The 19,416-nt window shown below is 31.0% G+C and overlaps 1 protein-coding gene across 1 annotated transcript; it reads right to left on the reverse strand.

Annotated features, from left to right (window-relative positions):
* Positions 1–2,040: 2,040 nt before the first annotated feature.
* Positions 2,041–19,416, reverse strand: LOC136970573 (cysteine-rich secretory protein LCCL domain-containing 2-like; the record flags this gene model as incomplete). The annotated part of the gene is made up of 5 exons (XM_067265022.1): positions 19,293–19,416; positions 9,090–9,156; positions 5,138–5,204; positions 3,134–3,282; positions 2,041–2,090 (listed from the first exon to the last, which is right to left on the reverse strand). Coding segments are annotated over exons 1-5 (397 nt in total), but the record flags the coding sequence as incomplete, so codon positions are not given.

A 19,416-nucleotide genomic window follows, 5' to 3' on the forward strand; every position in this document is an offset into this window, starting at 1 on the left:
CAATTATCATGCCACTTTTAAATGCGAATTAAGACTTAATGTTAATTACTTTTTTTATGTAAATAAAAATTATTCATTTAAATAACTATTGTTGTAACCTGCTGCTATTTCAATGAACGACGATACTGTTTTAAATTCACAAAAAATATAGTCAAAAAGAATTAGCTTAAGTGGCAAGTAATATGGCAATAGAATGTTTACAAGCACCACTTTAATTTACTTGATTTTTTCCGCGTAAATTTTTTAAAAAATGATCTGGTGTCTTATTATGGTAATACAAATAAAAAAAATTAAAGACATTTGAATTTTTAGTCTAACCGAAAAACTGAATTTATCCTACATGTTAATACGTTCAGATCCGATTTATTTCATAATTTACCAAAGGTTTCACGTTATCGAGTCTGGTTATTTCAGCTACACCTTCATTACATTAATTTAAATAGTTGTGAGTCTATATCTTATTCTTCATTCTTCAATATATGGCTAAACAATAACTGTTGTTAATAAATGCGTACCCGTATTCTACACATAAAAACTAAAGTTCAATAAACAGACCATAAAATGCTTAGAAAAGCAGTTAGAACCTAGTTTATTTTCGTGCCTAAGGAAAGATTGTAGCAAAGAAGTACCTTCATCGAAAATTTCTTGAACGATGAATAGAAAAGGATAAACCATTCGACTATGGTCAGATCGGACTACGTTAGCTGATTTAAATTCTCTTAGTTTTTATTTTTCGTTGTCATCTAAAATCCCTTGCATACTCCATGTCAGTCGCAACTACGAAAAAGCTACAAAAGCAAATCGAGAATACTATTACAAATTAGTCCGGAAATTTAGAGCAAATCAAGCAGTCAATGTTACGGCAAAGTTCTGTATTTTGAGACTCGATCAGTCCGAGTCAAGTCGACATTTTAGAGTTGTGTTTAGATACTATATATATAGAAAATATAAATATATTTCTTACTAGACTATACAATAAATGAGTCTATTTCGATCGGTCCTTTCACACGCTTTCGTAGAGGTATTAACAAGTCTACAGCGGAACCGTCCTTTTATTTGAGGCTACTTGTCCGCCGACAAATGTAAAAAAGTTAAAAGTCCTCTAGCGGTGGCTTACATAATCTTTAAAAATTAAATTGTTACGTATATATAGGTTCACATTTTCTAAACTTTGGTATATAAAATACATTCAAACAAAGAAAAATCTGTATATTTTTAACAAAGTCCAAATACGATATTTTTGTCTAGTTTAGGTATTGTTTATTTACAACGTAAATTTCCTTAAAATAAAATTAAATAGAATTAACTTCAGTTATCTTTATCCATTTTTTAACGTCACACAGTGTTTTTTTAAAGGATGTAAGTCATAAAACTATAAGTCAACGTAAATTTACATATGCCTCTCACTTAGAAAGGTTTTTAATCAGCTTATATCTGGTCAATGAGTCGTAAAGAGTCTTAAACAACAACAACAACAAATTTGTTTTATATAATTTGGGTTTTAAGATAGAAGGCGGGCACAATCGAAATAAGTTTGAAGTGATGTAAAAAGCGTTCCACAGTAATGCAAAGAAATACACTGAACATCGAAATAACTTCTGAGAAGTAGTCTAATTATGAGCCGGACACCGAATAACACGAAAACTTCGTGGCTAACTTAACACTGAAATTTACGTATCGCATCTCTATGTAAAACTTTTCTAAATATACAGCGATTGGCTCTGATTATTGTGAACTACGAAAAAGATCTAAGGCCAACATTTAGTAAAGATAGAAATTTGGCTGAAACAATAAAATTTATATTTAGAAATATCAATCGGTTGAGAAAAATAGTTTTTCGAATTGAAGTTACTCGACTTTCAGTATTGAATTGATACTGAAATAACTAATCACCGGTATAAAATTGATAGGAAACGTTAATCGTAGAATATTTATAATAATTCTTTTGGTAATTTCTAAATATAAGATATATGCTTAAAACTTAAATTAATGAAATATGTATTGTTATTACATGTAAATTATAATCTTTAAAATATTTACCTGATACTCGGGGATTAGTAAAAACGAAATATGTGGTTGAAGGGCGAAATCTATAAAGCAAATAAAGTATTTATATAGAAAAACTCTAAAATATTTATTATATTTTATTTTAATAATAAATAAACTGTGTATACACATTTTTATGAAATTTATTGTTACAAAAGTATGTAGAAATAGTTTACGACCGAACAACGTAACTGTGTTTTAGTGGCGTATTTACAATTACTTTACTGTATAGTCATAAATATATTTTTCAATTTTCGAACTCACGAATTAAAAATAACGTTATAAATTCATTCATATCTCAAAACTAAAAACTAACACATTAAATTTTAAAATTTACTGCGTCTTCTGACATTTATAATTATCGTTATAGGAAAGTTTAGTGTAACAGCAAAAATATTAAAGTTGATTTTTTAATGTTTCTTTTACAAGTTTATGTGACGATTTCAACGGTGTTTTTTTTTTTATTTGAAGGAAACCATGGCTACTTACAGAGGTTATAGACTTTCCCTGAACTGTTTCTGTTATCAATTTCTCTTTGTATCCTTGTCTATTTGAACCTTGTTTAGTAATAAGACTTATATAAACTCGTGTGGTTTTCGATTAGCAAATAGAAAAAATTTTACTCACAAGGTCAAAACAAAATATCTTTATTTTTGCCTGAAATTCAGGTGAAAATAAAGGTTCTGTGTGAAGTATCAATTGTGTGTGTTGGCTCTTAACCGTGTAGTTTTATGATTTTATGATTGTTTGAACCTGTTTTTTAACTTCACCTGTTTTTTTTAGAAAAAAAGGTTTTTAAATTTAACACTATATCGATTTATTTGTTTATTTAACATTTAAAATGTTATCAGTTGTACTTTTATCCATATACAGGTTTTTCAATATATCCAGTTTAATCGTGCAATTTTAATAACAATGTATGTTCAATAATCGAATAATATCTGTAAAAAGGGACTGAAAAGGGGTTAACAAAAACTTACCAAACAAAATATAATTCATTTCCTTCAGCTAAATTTTTTATTTAAAAATTTAAATTGCTTAATAGAGCATTTAAAATTTTAATTAAAAAAATTCAATTTATACGAACTCTTTGCTTTGAATCCGTTGTCTAAATGTTGATGTAAATTCCATACGTATACTTCTTTTTGCTTGTTTGAATCTTATTTCCTGAGCGGAAGTATAATTCCACATTGAAATGCGAAGATCGTGTATCGCTGATTTGCAGATGGAAGAATCCTGAAATAAACAATTATATGAAATAAATAATATTTCATAAATTACAACTTCTTTCATCAATTTTCGAATAGTACATCACCAATAATGAATAAACTCAGAATAAATTCAATTTTATTCTTTTAGCACAAGTACAAATGACGTAACATTACTGAACCACAAGTCGTCACAAAATCCAAAACGTTCATCTATTTATGAAGAAACACCTCAGTTTTCGTATTAAAACAAAATATTGTATCGATTTTCTGTCCGCTTCTCTATAGCTAACTTTCCCCCTCCAACAACTAAAACATTCCGCGAAAGGATGCCTGACATTACACATTTATTCTGTTTACATACAAGTAAACAGCAGAGGAAATGTTCATTCTCAAGTAAACAGACAATCCTGATCCTGTGCGACAATCCTTCGAAGACCTCTTATATCTCTCACCTATCGCGACACCTGGATTAACTGGAAATTCCTGTCGACCGTTATTTCGATAGGGAATTTGTTAGTTCGACAACCGAAAGCTTCGCCACAATATCTGTATGTTAAAAACAGATGTATTGAAAAGGTCTTATTTGTAAAATAAGCAAAATATATTTTTCAGTAAAAGAAAATATAACAGAAACGTGTTGAAATTGTTAAAACAAACGACATTAATAGAATTTAAAATACTTGTCATTAGTGAGATCTGGCAACCATTACTACAAAATAAAAAGAGTTCATTTTATGATATTCTTCCTCCCTCTCCCCATCCTTCTACTCCCTTTTAATCCACTGTACCATATAAAGTATCAGAATTCCTGATAAGTAAAGTATAAAGCCTTTATACTTTGTTGCAAAATTTATTGGAATTACTGTATAAGTGTATAAGACTACAATTGACGAACTGCTCTGTTTCGAACCGCTAGCTCTTTATCTGCCATCGTGTGACATCACACTAAAAAGGTCTATTGATACTGGTTCTATTCCAATAACAACCAACCTCGAATAGTTTCTGCAACTACTATCCGAAAATTTCCGAAACTTCAGGAAAGAATGTGAAATTCATAAATACCGCATGCTACGGTAGGTACAGTACAGTACGCACCGTCTATATCGGACATGCACAAATGCGGCTCTCGCTGAAAGTGTTAATTTCTGTTTTTTATTATTTTTTTACAATTTTATTTTTATAATTTTGTAAAAATATCTTTATTAAAAAATTCAATATTTGTTTTATATTATATAATAAAATCGCGCGCCTTACCATACTATCCGCCACGACAGTACAGAACTGCGGCTCCCATGCATTTTGCAAAACCTACATTTCGGCTCTCCCTGAACTCTTGCTTGCTCACCCCTGCTATATATGTATTTAACTAACAAACTTTAATAAAAAATGGAATATATAAAATGTACAATATACCGTTAAGTGTATTTTTTCATTATCAACATTATCTTATTACCGGTATACAGTATATTGTAAAAGATAACACTCATTAACGAAAGATTGGTATCTTCGTCAATGAGTATTACAAGTTATATCTCGTTGTATCACAAGTGTAATTTGCATTAAAAATTGAACCATTCCAAATAAATATTTAAATACTTTGTTAATGACGGACATCACATGGATATGTCATATACGCAAATTAAATTAATTAACGCCCTCGAATAATAACCGCAGAGAAAATATGTATTTTGAAATACTGTAGTAGCAGAAGCTATTATTCCAATAAAACCGGTATTCGAGAATTTTCTTGAAGTGTTCGATGGAATCTCGTCAATAGCAAGTCTGGCTAACTGGTTAAAGTTACGAATCATCTCTTACAGTGTGGGAATTTTTTATTTATTTAAAAAAATAATTCATACCGTTAAACCTAAAATACTTACTTTGTGATAGAAAACAGTTCCATATGCTTCTCCACTTCTCTCTAAGCAATTATTTCGACAAAATCCCCTGAGAAAAATTTAAAATTTAATATATGTTTTTGCAAAATTGAATTTTTGTATAAATTCGATAATTATCATATCTATTATTTTAATATATTAATTAATACACAATTCGCAGGATGAAAATTTATAATATTATAAAGCAAATGGCTGCGGATAAGTTTTAACAACAAAACAATTTATGTGAATAACAAAAAAGGCAAAAAAGAACTAAAAAGAAAATAGAACACAATACAAAGATTAGAATATATCTTCCGCTCAAATGCGAAAAAACTACGAGTATAAACTATCATCACTTTTATATAGTTTCTGTAAAGTGTTTCAGTGGTAGCGGAAATTTTGTATGATTCACTAATCCTTCCTCGGTTGCTTAATCTGTCTTGACGTCCTTCTGCATTTGAGGCGTTATCCGACGTTTTGCCACAATAGAGTGACGACTTATGAAAAATGCCTCGGATTCGTCACCTGAATTCAAATCCGGGTGAGGAATCTGAGAAATTTTTCGTGGGTGGTTTGTCCCGGACATGCCGGACCTCTTTCCTCATCACCCGATGGACCAGGTAAGACCTGTTGAATCTGATTAAAACGTCCTCTTAGTGTCTATAAAGCTGAAAGAGTGAAAAAAAACTAAAAACAAAACCCTCCTTCTTACTCTATGCTCCTATCGGAAACATTAAGTATTTACTCTTCGTAACAGACAGAGCATTCTACTGTGAGTGATGTGCTTTTCGCATTCGGAATAAATCGGTAGTCAAACATCGAACTCTCGATCAGTTTCCGAAACAAACAACACTTTCCGTTAGCGTGTGCGTGCATGCGTGCGCGCGCGCGCGCGTTGGTGTGTATGTGAGTGCGCCTCGCTGAAGCTTTATAACTCTTGTGCCTTTCGTCGAAAGTTTGTGAAATTTTGTAGACAAGTTTGTATATTAAACGGAAATGTTTCTAAAAACTTTTAGGAAAATACTACCTTTGCTTTGGGAGATATTAAACGAGCGAGGCTCCAAATTCATCTATCCAACCCATAGTCCGGTTTTTCGTAAAATTTCTATAAATATTTCCTCTTAATATACAAACCTCCCTAAAAAATTTCACAAATTTTCGACAAAAGAGCAGAAGTTATTAATCTTCGAAGTGAAGAAACTAACATCCATTCATACAGAAAAATTCCCAATTTTTTTATTTCTCGACGTTTCAAGCTCCCAAGACCAAAACATCTTTATATGACGATGAGGTGGGGTAATATTTTTGAAAGAGTTAGATTACTCCCATTTTTTACGAGTAATCATTCGCATTACTAATTTTATACTAATTAATTACTAATACTTTGCTATCATTATTTTAAGTCTTAAAAATAATGGTAGCAATTATTTGAGAGAAAAACAAAGAATGCGGAAAAGTACAACAACAACGTTGTTGTACTATTTTTTCTCAATTCGTCATACAGCGAATATAATGCCAAGGTACTTAGTAGTAGTTAAATGAAAGGAATTTTAATAAAATTACAACAGAACGTCATTAGATCATCATTATACTGTACCATTATTAGGGAATCGGATTGTTACGTAAAACCATAATTTTTCTTGAATGACATACATAAAAAAAACAAATTTTCGATGATCTAAAACCCCTTAATTAAGAAGTTCTGAAAGCATATAAAACTATATTTGAAAAGTTAGAACATATTTCTTACATTTTCTCCATAACAACATAATTTTGAAATAAACTGGATCAAAAATAGAGAAAATATTTAAAAAATAGTTTACGGCTGATTTTAAATTTAAAATCAAAGAGAGAAATCCTCAATCAGTTCGCTGTTTCTACTGTACTTACAATTTTCATTATTATTAGTACGTATTTATAGTTACCGTTACAATAGTATGCTATATACTAGTAAAGTTTGTTTTCTGTTTCACATTTTAGACAGATTTCTCGAGTTTGTATTATGGTCGAACCATATCCAAGCTTAGCAGCTAACTGCAAGGCAAATGTGGAGAGTTCGGATTAATATATTTTCCACGAATAATGAGGTTTCTCTATGTCGATCCTATAATGAGGCCATTACGTGTGAATGTTTACTCACACGTTACTCAGCACGTTTGTACAGCTTCTCGCCAGGCTGCGTTATATAGAAAAGATAGGCAAATAGTTTTAAATGCCGAAAAAATTAACCGAGACCATCAAAGTCTCCATTTCTAAAGGATTTATGTGGCCCTGTGATCATTCCTCGTATCCCCTTTCATAAACTAAAGAACAAAGCATTTAAAGCATTTCTAGAAAAATACTGTGGCGAAAAATATCTGATGAACCGACTTTAAGAAAGGATTACTTACCAGAACAATGAGTCTGCTCAAAACAGCTCAAAAGGTAAAACATTTGCTTTAGGTGTCGGTGAAACCACGGACTTTATTGGAAAATGTGTAGTAAACGTCATTATTCGAGCGCTAGATTCAGCATTTAATACCAAGGTGACGACAGATGAAAAAACATTTTAAATTTATACATTATTTGTCGAGCAAACTGATCACTCAAAGATTGACAAAACAGTTAATCACCCGATGCATACCTTTCAGCGGGGATCTAATACGAGAAAGTGCTTCTTTGAGTAAAATATAGCATTCTATATGGTGAAAGCGGAAGCGGCATTGAGTGGTTTTTTTTATCCGAAAATGCTTCACTGTACACGCATAGATCACGCATTAAATTGTGTCTGTAAAAATTATGTGAAAGCTTTCCAAACATTAATAATTTAATGTGAAATTAATAATCTCCAGCGTAAAACATTTTTTGTACAGGCGCATCCAAGAAGACAGGAGTTTGTACGGCAACTGCCCGTATCTCATTGCCTCCCAAACCTGTAATAACCGGGTTGGGTACCTGGGTAAATGTTATTATGCTGATAACTATTTCAAGCGTTAATTCGGATGATGCAATGAGCGTAGATGTCCAGAGTTGTTTTAGAGAAAGTACTATTAAACATGAATTAGCTTTCGTCAAGTAGATTTTAAATTTCTTGAAAATGCTATAACAACATTGGAAGAAAGGATGCCGTTCTGTACTGCTGTCAGTTTAATTGAAAGCGTAAAAGACAGACTTGGCGGAATTCAAAGAGCAGTAGCTAAAAAGATATACGAAAGATTTGAATTTGTTCTAAATAAAAATAAAGGATGGAAATATATGGACAAGCATATAACAGAGCAAATTAAACAATTAAAGCAATATTTTGATACGCATTGCAACCAGAGAAAATTATATTCTATGCAATTGATTTTATAAATAAGCCAATATGAGGGAAAAAATTAATCGAAACATATTTGAGGTTATCAAATTTTTCGGGAATATTTTCATACTTTTACTGAATATTTTAAGCGCATATTTTCGATTTTGTCAATCTAATAATAGCAGAATATCATTAGAATGACACGCTCGATTATTTTAATAGTAATACCTCGAAACACAACAATCTATATCGTTTTTTAAATATAAATCATTCTGCTGGAAAGAAATGAGTCAGAGGAACTTATTTTATTTTTTGTCGTTAATATGATAAAATACTTTGAAGATAAAAAAATTAACGAGGACTAATAAATGAAATCATTGTTAATTACAAAAGACAATGTAAGTTTCTTAGAATTCAGCCAGATACGTACATTAATGCAAATTTTACATAATTAAATGTATATGTAACAACTCGTAACAGATCTTTAATTGTTTTTGTTCTCCTTTTGTTCTTGTTCTCCAGAACTTTTATTTTTTCTTTAATTGACTCCATTGTGAATTTGAATTTTTATACTTTATTAATATTTCAGAACTTAAGATCGGCAAAATCCTTTTTACAAATTTTTTACAATATTTTTAATTTTTACTATTACGTAATTATTTTGTTTTCTCTTACCTGCATCCTTCCGAACAACTATAATCTTTGAATTTTCTGAAACAAGAGATGACTCCAATATACCTTTCTAGAAAAAAGTAATACATTTCAAATTATAAGATACTTGCATCAAGTTTATTCGTATAGATTATTGAATGCTTGTTATTTACGAAATTACAGTAAATAATTTCGTTCACATTTAATAAAATTACTAATAAATTATATAATAATTATATAATTTAATTACTAATAAATAAATTACTAATAAAATGACAACATGATTTCACTTTTATATTATTATATTTTAAATACTAGTGCTTTTATTAATCCGAACTGCCTCTAATGTAATCCATCCTCCACAAGAACGCTGTTGTTAAGCTTAATAATGTTAATTTTAAAAATATATTATTAGTGATAAATTATTATTGTGAAAATAGCTTTTTAAAATTAATAATCGATTATAATATACAGTATGTATCTTCAATAATACAAATTACATAGAAAAAATTTAAAATAAGTTTTATATATTATAGTATAAAATATAGAAAACTTATTTTTTCTATGTATAATACTGTGATTATAGAATTACGACTCGGAGTGGAATCCAAGCGACGTAATTTCATTTACATCTCTGTCACAACGAATTAAAATACATTTCGGGATTTATTTATTAACAATTTTATTACAATTAAAGTTGGTCCTGTTACAGGGGCTCGATTACGTAATAAAATGAATATGTTACCATTGTTACTATTTTAACAGTTTAAAAAAAATACTGATTTGTTAAAAAGTTAATTATTTTAAATACATTATAATTAGTAGGCAAACATAAATAATTTGTCTACTATTAATTAATTAATTTGATACGCTTAAATAGCAAATAATCCAGAAAGAAATTCTGTTTCGTTCACCCATAAACAATCCCGTGGCCCCCTGGGGGTCCATAAGAAGTTTGCCGGGGGCCGCCAAATTATGCAAAATTTTTTTCAGAATATAATAAAAAGAAAATTGATGAATAACCGAATATCGTATTGAAAAGTGAAATAAGAAAGATAAAGTTTTCCTATTTAGTTTTTTCATTTATTTTTTATTTCTTTCTACATACAACTTTGTTAGTACGGGAGAAATAAATGGAAATATGCTCCTACACTGCAGTATTTACTTCTTTTATTCCAAAGTAATTCTAAGAAACTATTAAGGCTTGGAATTTTAAAAATCTTTAGGAAAAATAGTAGGCTTAGTAGTAGGCTTTGAAAATTTAAATATTTTTGCAAAAGATATGCAAAATCTTTACCACAAGTTGTGGGTGTTTTAGTTTTATCATCGAGTTTAAATCGATTTATCGACGTGTTTCTTATTTTATTTTTTTGTTAAAAATGAATGAGTTTTCTTGTTTAATTGTGAAGTATGAATGTTATTTAAATAGATAATGAAATAGTAAAGTTATGATTTACATTTATTATATAAAAAAATAAAGCAATAATAAAAAAATCAATTTATTATAGATATTAGGTTTTATTAGGTGGTAGTCTCTTTAATCCGAATAACGGTAGACTGTCTTACAGCTAAACAGGCTTAAAAACTCTTTTATTGGTTTTTTAACATATGCATTTCGGACCAGTTTTATGAGTCCTGATCCCTCATCAGTGCTACAGAAAACAAAGGTTTTTTATTAACATGAGTGACGCGAGTACGAAACAATAAGATTTAGTTGAGCAATAAGAAATAGTTGGCAAACACAATATTACAAACACAGGTTTAATATAAAAAACAAGAAAGAAACCAATCATAAACCTTTCCCTTATATAACTAAACATATTTATGAAAAATGCTCCAAATCCCTAAAAAATGACAATATTGTTTTGGCCCCTTTGTTGACAAACAAAATATCGCAGCAAATCTGTAAAGTTAAAAAACAAAATAATAGTAATATATGGGAAAAAACGGTAGTAGTTTATAAAATCAACTGCAATTGTCAACACCCGAAATATTACATAGGTGAAACTGGTCGTAAGTTGGAATCACGGATCAATGAACATATGGCTGCCATCAGGTTGAAACATAACACCTCCCCTTGGTTTAACCACATAATAAACAACAATTGCCAAATAGTAAAAAATAACATTAAAATTTTACATTCCGAAAAATATATATATAAACGTAGGTTTAAAGAACACGTGGAAATAATAAAACACAGCAATAATATTGACTTAGTAAATCTGTCAAATGGGATGCAAATCGACCAGCAGTGGTATTATGTAATAGAGGGCGCAACAGGCTAATAGTTTTATGAGTGTTACTCTACTGTGAAAAACGTTCTAGAATTGTAAAAAGCGTAATGCTTTTCGAATAGTCTTAGAGGTGTATTTATAGAACCAAAATTTGTTGGAAAATGTTTGGAATACATCCGGGAAAAACTAGTAAGTACGTATTTTTTATAGAAAACTCTGTATAAGATACACAGGACTTTGTAAACTATTTGCTTGAAAAAAATTTTTTAAAAAAACTTTATAATTAATTGTAGCACTACTGTAGGTACACGGGTAAATAGGAATTAAACAATATTGTAAAAACGAATATGAAAACAGAACCCAGTGAGCACTATATAGTTAATAAGGAGTATACGAAGAACTGAAAAGGTATTAAGGAATGTTTTTTAGGAATGTTTTTTAAGGAATTTTTTGTAAATTTTATTGTTTCGTACTCGCGTCACTCATGTTAATAAAAAACCTTTGTTTTCTGTAGCACTGATGAGGGATCAGGACTCATAAAACTGATCCGAAATGCATATGTTAAAAAACCAATAAAGGAGTTTTTAAGCCTGTTTAGCTGTAAGACAGTCTACCGTTATTCGGATTAAAGAGACTACCACCTAATAAACATAAATACAGCTACTAAAAAAATTTTCAATTTATTATAGATAATTTAACAAATATAAATTATTAAAAAATGGGGTCACAAAAAATTATGAAATATTTGGTGGGCCGCGAGTATAAAAAGGTTAAGAACCACTGCTTTATATTGATATATGAATGGTATCATAAGTTCTAACGTTATTTCCGAAAAATCCGAAATAATAAAAGTTTATTGAAAGAAAACATGCGACTCAAAAATGATAAAACGTTTCATAGTGGAGTAGAACAAATAAACTTTTAATTGAATAAAAAATATTTTTAATTCGCGATTATCTTTTTGAGAAATATAATCTAATAATCATTATACTCTAATTTAGAATTCTTATATAGACTATATATCAATACTAGAGCATATTCTAATGTGAAACTAGACACAAAATGTGTAATGGAAATTTTGAATTGTGCGGTGGCAATCCCATATTTGTGCAGTAGTTAATTTCTGTTTCTGGGTTTCATAAGTATTTCTTTCTTCTGGTGATTTTAAAGTAAAAATATTTACCTAATTTACACAGTGTACGGTAAACCCGGTAAACGGTAAATCAGCCTAAATGGAAAAAATTTCTTCGGAACGGGACTATTTTCTATGATTATAAAAGAACCCGTTCAAAACGGAAACCTGTCATTCCGGAAAAAATATTCGGTACCGTACGATTCCAAATTACTCAGGTTTTGTAAATTTCATTTGGCCGTAGAAGAAAGAACTATGAACGGAACGTTGGTATGATTCACCATTTGTATCGAATATATGCAATAGACACTTTTTATGCAGCGGCAACATCAACATTATCATTTAAACCATAATCCACCACCACAGCGTACTTATCGTATAGTAAATTAGATCACATGCTAGCGCACAATGTCTAAAGATTAAAATTTATCGGTAATTGAAATTAATAAATAATTTTACAGATGTAAGATTTGTGTTATTGTGTTATTTTCCATTTATGTAGTTTAGAACATAAACGCTAGGACTTATCGTTTCATGAAAACAAAACTGATATTTTTGCAATTGGAAAATAGCTTTAGGACAAAAGTAGAAATAAGGCCTACTGTATATGACAGAGGAAAAGCATAATGTTCGGTCAAAAATGACCTCCCAAGATTTTTTCATTTTTGACTCGGAATTTAGAACATCCAGAAATGCCAAAAAAGTTGGATTTATATGCATTATGGTTAGTGTGTGTATGGAGGTAGGGCGTTTTTTATCCAACTTCAGTGGAGTGCCGTCATTGGAAGCTGTGGAAGCGCCGCTTCCCTTGTATTTTCTAAAATATAAATACATATTGGGCGATTATTTTCATATTTGAACGTACTTTAAATTACTTAAAATTAATATTTTATTATAATCGCATTATGTATTTTATTATAGATTTCTATATGAAATCTGTAATAAAATATGTGAAAAACAACGAATTTACATTCGTTGTTTTTACATTCGAATATACAATAGCGATCTTATCGATCGCTATTGTATATTCGAATGTAAATTCGTATATGCATATTCCCAATGGAAGCGTTGTATTGTCGAATACAGGACAGCTTCCAGGGCGAAAATATTTGAATGGTGTAAAGCACCAACGTCTGGCGGTGTAGCCGTGGATGCTACACACCATAACGCTTCCAACAATTCTATCCCTTAGCCACTGGCAGGGAGCTATTTGACTAAGTAAATTGTTTTGAGATTTTAAAAGTAAAGAATATTCAATGTTATTTTTATGTACGTTTCTTTGCAAAGTTATATTTAATTATAATTTTCTTTTAATTATAATTATATTGACAGATTTTCAGACATAAAACCTTTAGAATTTTTATGACTTTTAGATGTTAATAATTTTAAATATTATGAAAAACAATTTTCCCAAGCGAGTTTTAATTCTTTAAATTAAGTAAATTTTATAGGAAATTTTTTGATTTATCTAAATTACTTAGTGAATCGCAATATTTATATTCGTGTCCGGACTATATTGACAAGTAACTCTTAGACATAAAAAGTATTATAATTAACGACGATCCGAACAAAGACGTACTAAAAGAATTATATGATTTAATATCATTAATTTTTACGGTACCATCTACCAGTGAGTCTGTTGAGCGCAGTTTTTCGACCACGAAGCAAATTCATACATTGGTCAGTAACACTCTGTCGGAGGAAAAGTTGTCGTTGCTAGCGTTGCTTTTAATAGAAAAAACTTTCAAATACATTGATGGAGTCGAAGACCAGCGACTTTTATGATAAAGTAATTAACGACGTCGCGGAAAAATTCGCGGAATAGAGTTAGTTTATAAAAAATTAAAAAAGTTTTTCTATCATTGTTTGTATCATGTCGATTTGTATTATGTATGTATTTTTTGTATTTTAGAACTAAATACATAAATTGTTTATTTTTGTCGTTTCCAGTATCTGTTTAAAATTTTCATGGAAATGTGAAATTCCGGACAGGTCCGAACAGTCACGAAAAACGCGAAAAAACGGTTAATTTAGAGAAAAATTTATTGGTTTAAAAAAACAGGAAAAAATCATTTGTAGTCGGACACCCATTGTTTAGATATATCAAACTGCGACGCAGAAATTCTAAATCGCAGACAGAAGTTGTCTTATGATCGATGGAAGATCGAATTCGTCTTCGATTTTGACCTTTCTCGCACTCCAGGTAGGAGTCTCGTTACGCTTAGTAACGAGGGACCAGCCACTCGGGAAGCGTGATTGAGAGAGAACGACTAATCAAAATGGACGAAAGAAAGAACGGAGATTGATATAATCCCCGACAATCGAAGACACCTGGCACTCGGTTAACGTTCCAAATAACCAAAACGCCGTGTGTCAACGCGCAAAAAAAGCAGTTTCTCGTCTATTGTGCCAACCTGTAACCCGTGCCACTTCGGACTTAGACCGTGTCCCCGACACCAACGGACAAAGTCTCCCCGTGCCTTATAGACTTGTCAACGCCACTCTCCCGGGGCCACTTTCGATTGACGATCAAAGAACCACATCGACGCCCGAGACGTCGGAACAGTTGATTGTCCTAAAACAAACTATTTTGTACATAGTGTATGTTTATTTTATGTTAAAATAAACAGTTTTTATCAGATACTTGTCGTCTTTGTCTCCTCCGCCACCACGCACGTACAAATGGACCCTACACCATCACGCAATTAAATGATTGCCTCTGGAAGTCGGCTTCTTACAGAAACACAGCTTCCCTATCATCAAATGTCACGGCACGCCACAGTCCAATTTGTAAATAATAATAATTCTTAATAACTCATGTGTCTTTTGTCGAAAAATCCTGACACTTTTTAGAGAAATTTGTGTGTGGATCCATTTGTGCTATTAAATTTTAATGGTTAAAGCTCAATAGGTAAACAGAAACAATGACATTAAGGAGATAGAGACTCGCTTGCTAAAGGAAAACAAAATCTACTTCGAACTCAACCATACTAAAAAGCAGACTCCTTAGACCTTAGTACAAGGACGAAGCTAACTGTATATGAGTCGCTGATTAGACCTGCGATTCTGTATGAATGTGAAATATGGCCAATGACAAAGCAGGAGGAACTACAACTACAGAGATTTGAAAACAAAATAAAAATCTTCGGACCTGTGGAACACTATCATGATAATGGTATCATGGTCAATGGAGACCAATATGGAGGAGCAGAACAAACCAGAAACTGCAGACAACCTACGACAAACCCATGATCACACAAATGATTAAGGCTAGAAGATTACAGTGGATAGGCCATGTCGTAAGGTTTCCTATAATGGCAACAGCTTAGCGAGACTCCACTATGAGGGGACAGGGAAGAAGACAAGAGGCCGTCTTAGAAAAAGGTGGATAGATGAGGTCACTGAAGATCTTGAAGATCTCAGAATCAAAGATTGGCAGAAGCAGGCTATAGACCGAACGAGATGGAGAAGAATTGTGACTGCCGAAGAAGATCCCGTTTTGTTTAATGTGAAAAAGAACATGATTAATGGAGCTTGTGGGGAAATTTTTCTATAGCATTAAATATCTAAGAAAACGATAAAACGGAAACAAAACGTTGGTTTTGAAAGATCAAGTTGCGTACTTGTTTTACTGATATACATGTTTAGTTTACTAAAAAATAAATGTATTTTTTTCGAAAACGTTTTCCAAACATTACGCTCACCCTCAATGTTAACGTTTTTTGGTGTTTTTTTTAAGTTTTGATAGAATAAAACAACTGAGTTGTAAATTTTTCGATATGCATATATTAATAAATTAATTTAAACAAACATCAATTTCTCCAACCCCCAACTTTAGATCCGGGATAATAATATAAAAAGCATTTTTTAATGAAATTCTTTGATATAAATATATTCTTGTGTTATTAGGTCATTATTTTCATCGAAATTAGACCAAAAGATCTTCACAGTGTGTGTTGACGAGTTGGAGGGACGGTAATATTTTTTAAATAGTTAAATGAACTCAATATTTGTACGAGTATTCATTCGTATTTGTAATTTTATGTGTAATATATTTGAAGACTTAAAGATAATGATAGCAATTATTAAGAATAAAAACTATAAAAAATTCCGGAAAATTCTAGCAAAAATCTTGCCAGAATTTTTAGATATAGTTTTTATAAATATATAAAAATATTTTTGTCGGTATTTTCACACAAATACCAATTTTATACGTCAGCATAAAAATATGGAATTAGTGAAAGTATCGTAAGTTTTACTAAGAGAAAAGTTTCATCTCTGCTATAAAAAATCTTGACATTTATCATAACTACAAATTTCAATTTTACAAATAAAATATAAAAATTATATATCGTAAGCACATAACCTGATATATTATTTTTAATCAATATTATATAAAATTATTACCGGTATATTTATCTATAATAGAACACCTTAATTTTGCTGAGAAACATATATTTTAATCACAAACGTTTTCAACCTGATTAACAGGTCATCCTCAGGTCTACAAAACGATAATGGTATATTTATCATAATTAATATTCAATAATAATAATAATAAATCAACAATGAAATGTATGTACCAAATTAAGCCTAGAAAGTAATATGTAAGAGCTGTAAATCATAGTGTAATGATTATAAGATTGAATTTCTCATAATTATAATTTTGAATTTAGAATACTGTTTGTTCAATTAAAAGTTCATTAGTTCCACTCCACTGTGAACGTTTTGTCATTTTTGAGTCGTATGTTTTCTTTTAATGAAAAGCATTTTTCGGAAATATTATGATATCAATGTTATAATAGAACTCATGATATCATTTACATATTATTAATACAAAGAATGGAACAATATTATAGAGCAAACATATCAAAACGGTGACAAATTCGAATTTTTTTTTTTTTTTTGGCTATTTCCGTCTTGCAAACCACTACAATAGTCTAGCTCCAGAACGAGTATTGCAGTTCTAAAGTATGCCCGCTACGGCGATAGCGCCAATCGTGGCAACTGGATTTGGTCGTACTTACAAGCATTTTCACCGATTCGAAGAGTAAAATAGCACGTTTATCATTTGTTTATTGTACTGTCAACGTTGTTGAACTCGTTATCCGTTAAATAAAATGGAATGTACAGTACTGGCGTAAGGGTCGAGTTATAAACTCCGTAACGTAACCGTATCTGTAAATGTTTGCTGCACTAGATATCTATAGGAATAGTTATAAAATACCATAAGGCCGTTTCTGTATCTGTTAAGGAACAAACTATTTTTTATGGCTTACGAAGCAATCCATCGTGAGCATGCGGTAAATCATCCAGGAAGTTGCCAGATCTAACAATATAATTATTTATTTATTTTATTATTTTTCACGACCAAAGTAACTTTTTTCTTAAAATTTTATATTGTTCAGAAGTAGCATTGTCGGTCAAAAATTACGTTTCAACCAATTTGTTACTTTTTGTTCAATCTGGTAACAACTGGCATCAACAACTACGATGATTAAAATGGAGAACACTGGAGAGTATATAGGAGAGAATTTACGAATACAATTAGTACAACAATTTCCTTTCTTCTGTGATAAAAGTTACACAGACTGTAAGGATATACAAAAAATAATAACGCGTGGAAGACTCTGGCGGAGACTCTTCAAATGATAAATAAAAGCGCTTAAACTGCCAACAACGCAATCAAAGCAACACATTCTTGACGAGTTTCCATGTTGTCTATTTGTCAAAGTTTCGTCGGATGCTTCCGGCACAACTTTCGATTGTATATCGACTGATGGCAATTTAGCGCATGCGCAATTCGTCAATTCTCCGTAAAAGTTTGATCGATCCAAACTTTTCTTACGGATACGGTTACGTTACGGAGTTTAAACGTCGACCCACAATGTCTGATTATAATTAGATATAGTGATGTCATGTATCTCGCTGAAGTGTGACATTTTTTCTTTTTTTATAGTATTTACCCGAACACAAACTACATTTAAATAATTTAATAGACATTAAAACGAAACATATAAAGGACAATAACAGGAATGATAAAATTTCTGTTATTGTCCTTTATGTGCTTCGCTTTAATATGTCTATTTAAGCTTTGCTTATGATTATATTTCAAATTATATTCACCGCATTCCATTTTATACGACGGACAATTCACTGTATTTTAGCAAAATATTTTCTCACCGCCAACCGTAAACGAAACTCACACAAAATCAAGGTTACCGCCATTGGTGCTGTTCGCGGTAGCGGCATAATTTACAACCAATGCTCTCTCTGGAGCTAGATTCTTGTACAAATACTCACAGGACCTATTACTATATTTATCGTGTCCACCAGTGGCCGTATGAACACAGCGCCTACCTGTGGCCAAGTGGATAAAAACCACTGAATACTGGTAGTTGATCGTGGATTCGCACCTGGCCAACGGACGGGCCACGTGGAGTTTTCCGAGTTCTCTTTACGTCAGTAACGCCTAAATAGGGACCAGGTTCTCGTAAAACACCTGCTGGAGGTATTTTCCCTTCGGTAGATCGTTCATGTGATACTTTATCTTAATCGAATAAAACTAAACTCAAACGGGTAAAATCGTTCTTTATGTATTTCATTTCTTTAAAACAAAAACAAGAAAAAAGGCCTGGTCAACCCCTAGCCCCACGCTAAGCTTTTAACGGCCTGTTTCTAATTAACCTCTGCCACTCTTACACGAACAATTTTAAAAAACATTTCAACATTCAAAATTTATACTATTACATGCAAATTTTTATACGGAAATAGCAGAATAAGTTGCATATTTTGCCACAAATTCAATGTCATCAATTCGCTCTCTTTAGTATCCAAATAAAAAATATTTTAAAAACTCACCAGATTTTGAGAGATCGAAGAACATCGCAATAATAAAAACATGTATAAATCGTATATAAACCATCTTCAGTTATCGAATAAATTATGAATAAAATAAGGTAAAATCATTAGCGATATCCTTCTT

This window comes from Centruroides vittatus, unplaced genomic scaffold (genome assembly GCF_030686945.1).
Source record: "Centruroides vittatus isolate TY-2023 unplaced genomic scaffold, ASM3068694v2 contig_2031, whole genome shotgun sequence".
NCBI lineage: Eukaryota > Metazoa > Arthropoda > Arachnida > Scorpiones > Buthidae > Centruroides > Centruroides vittatus.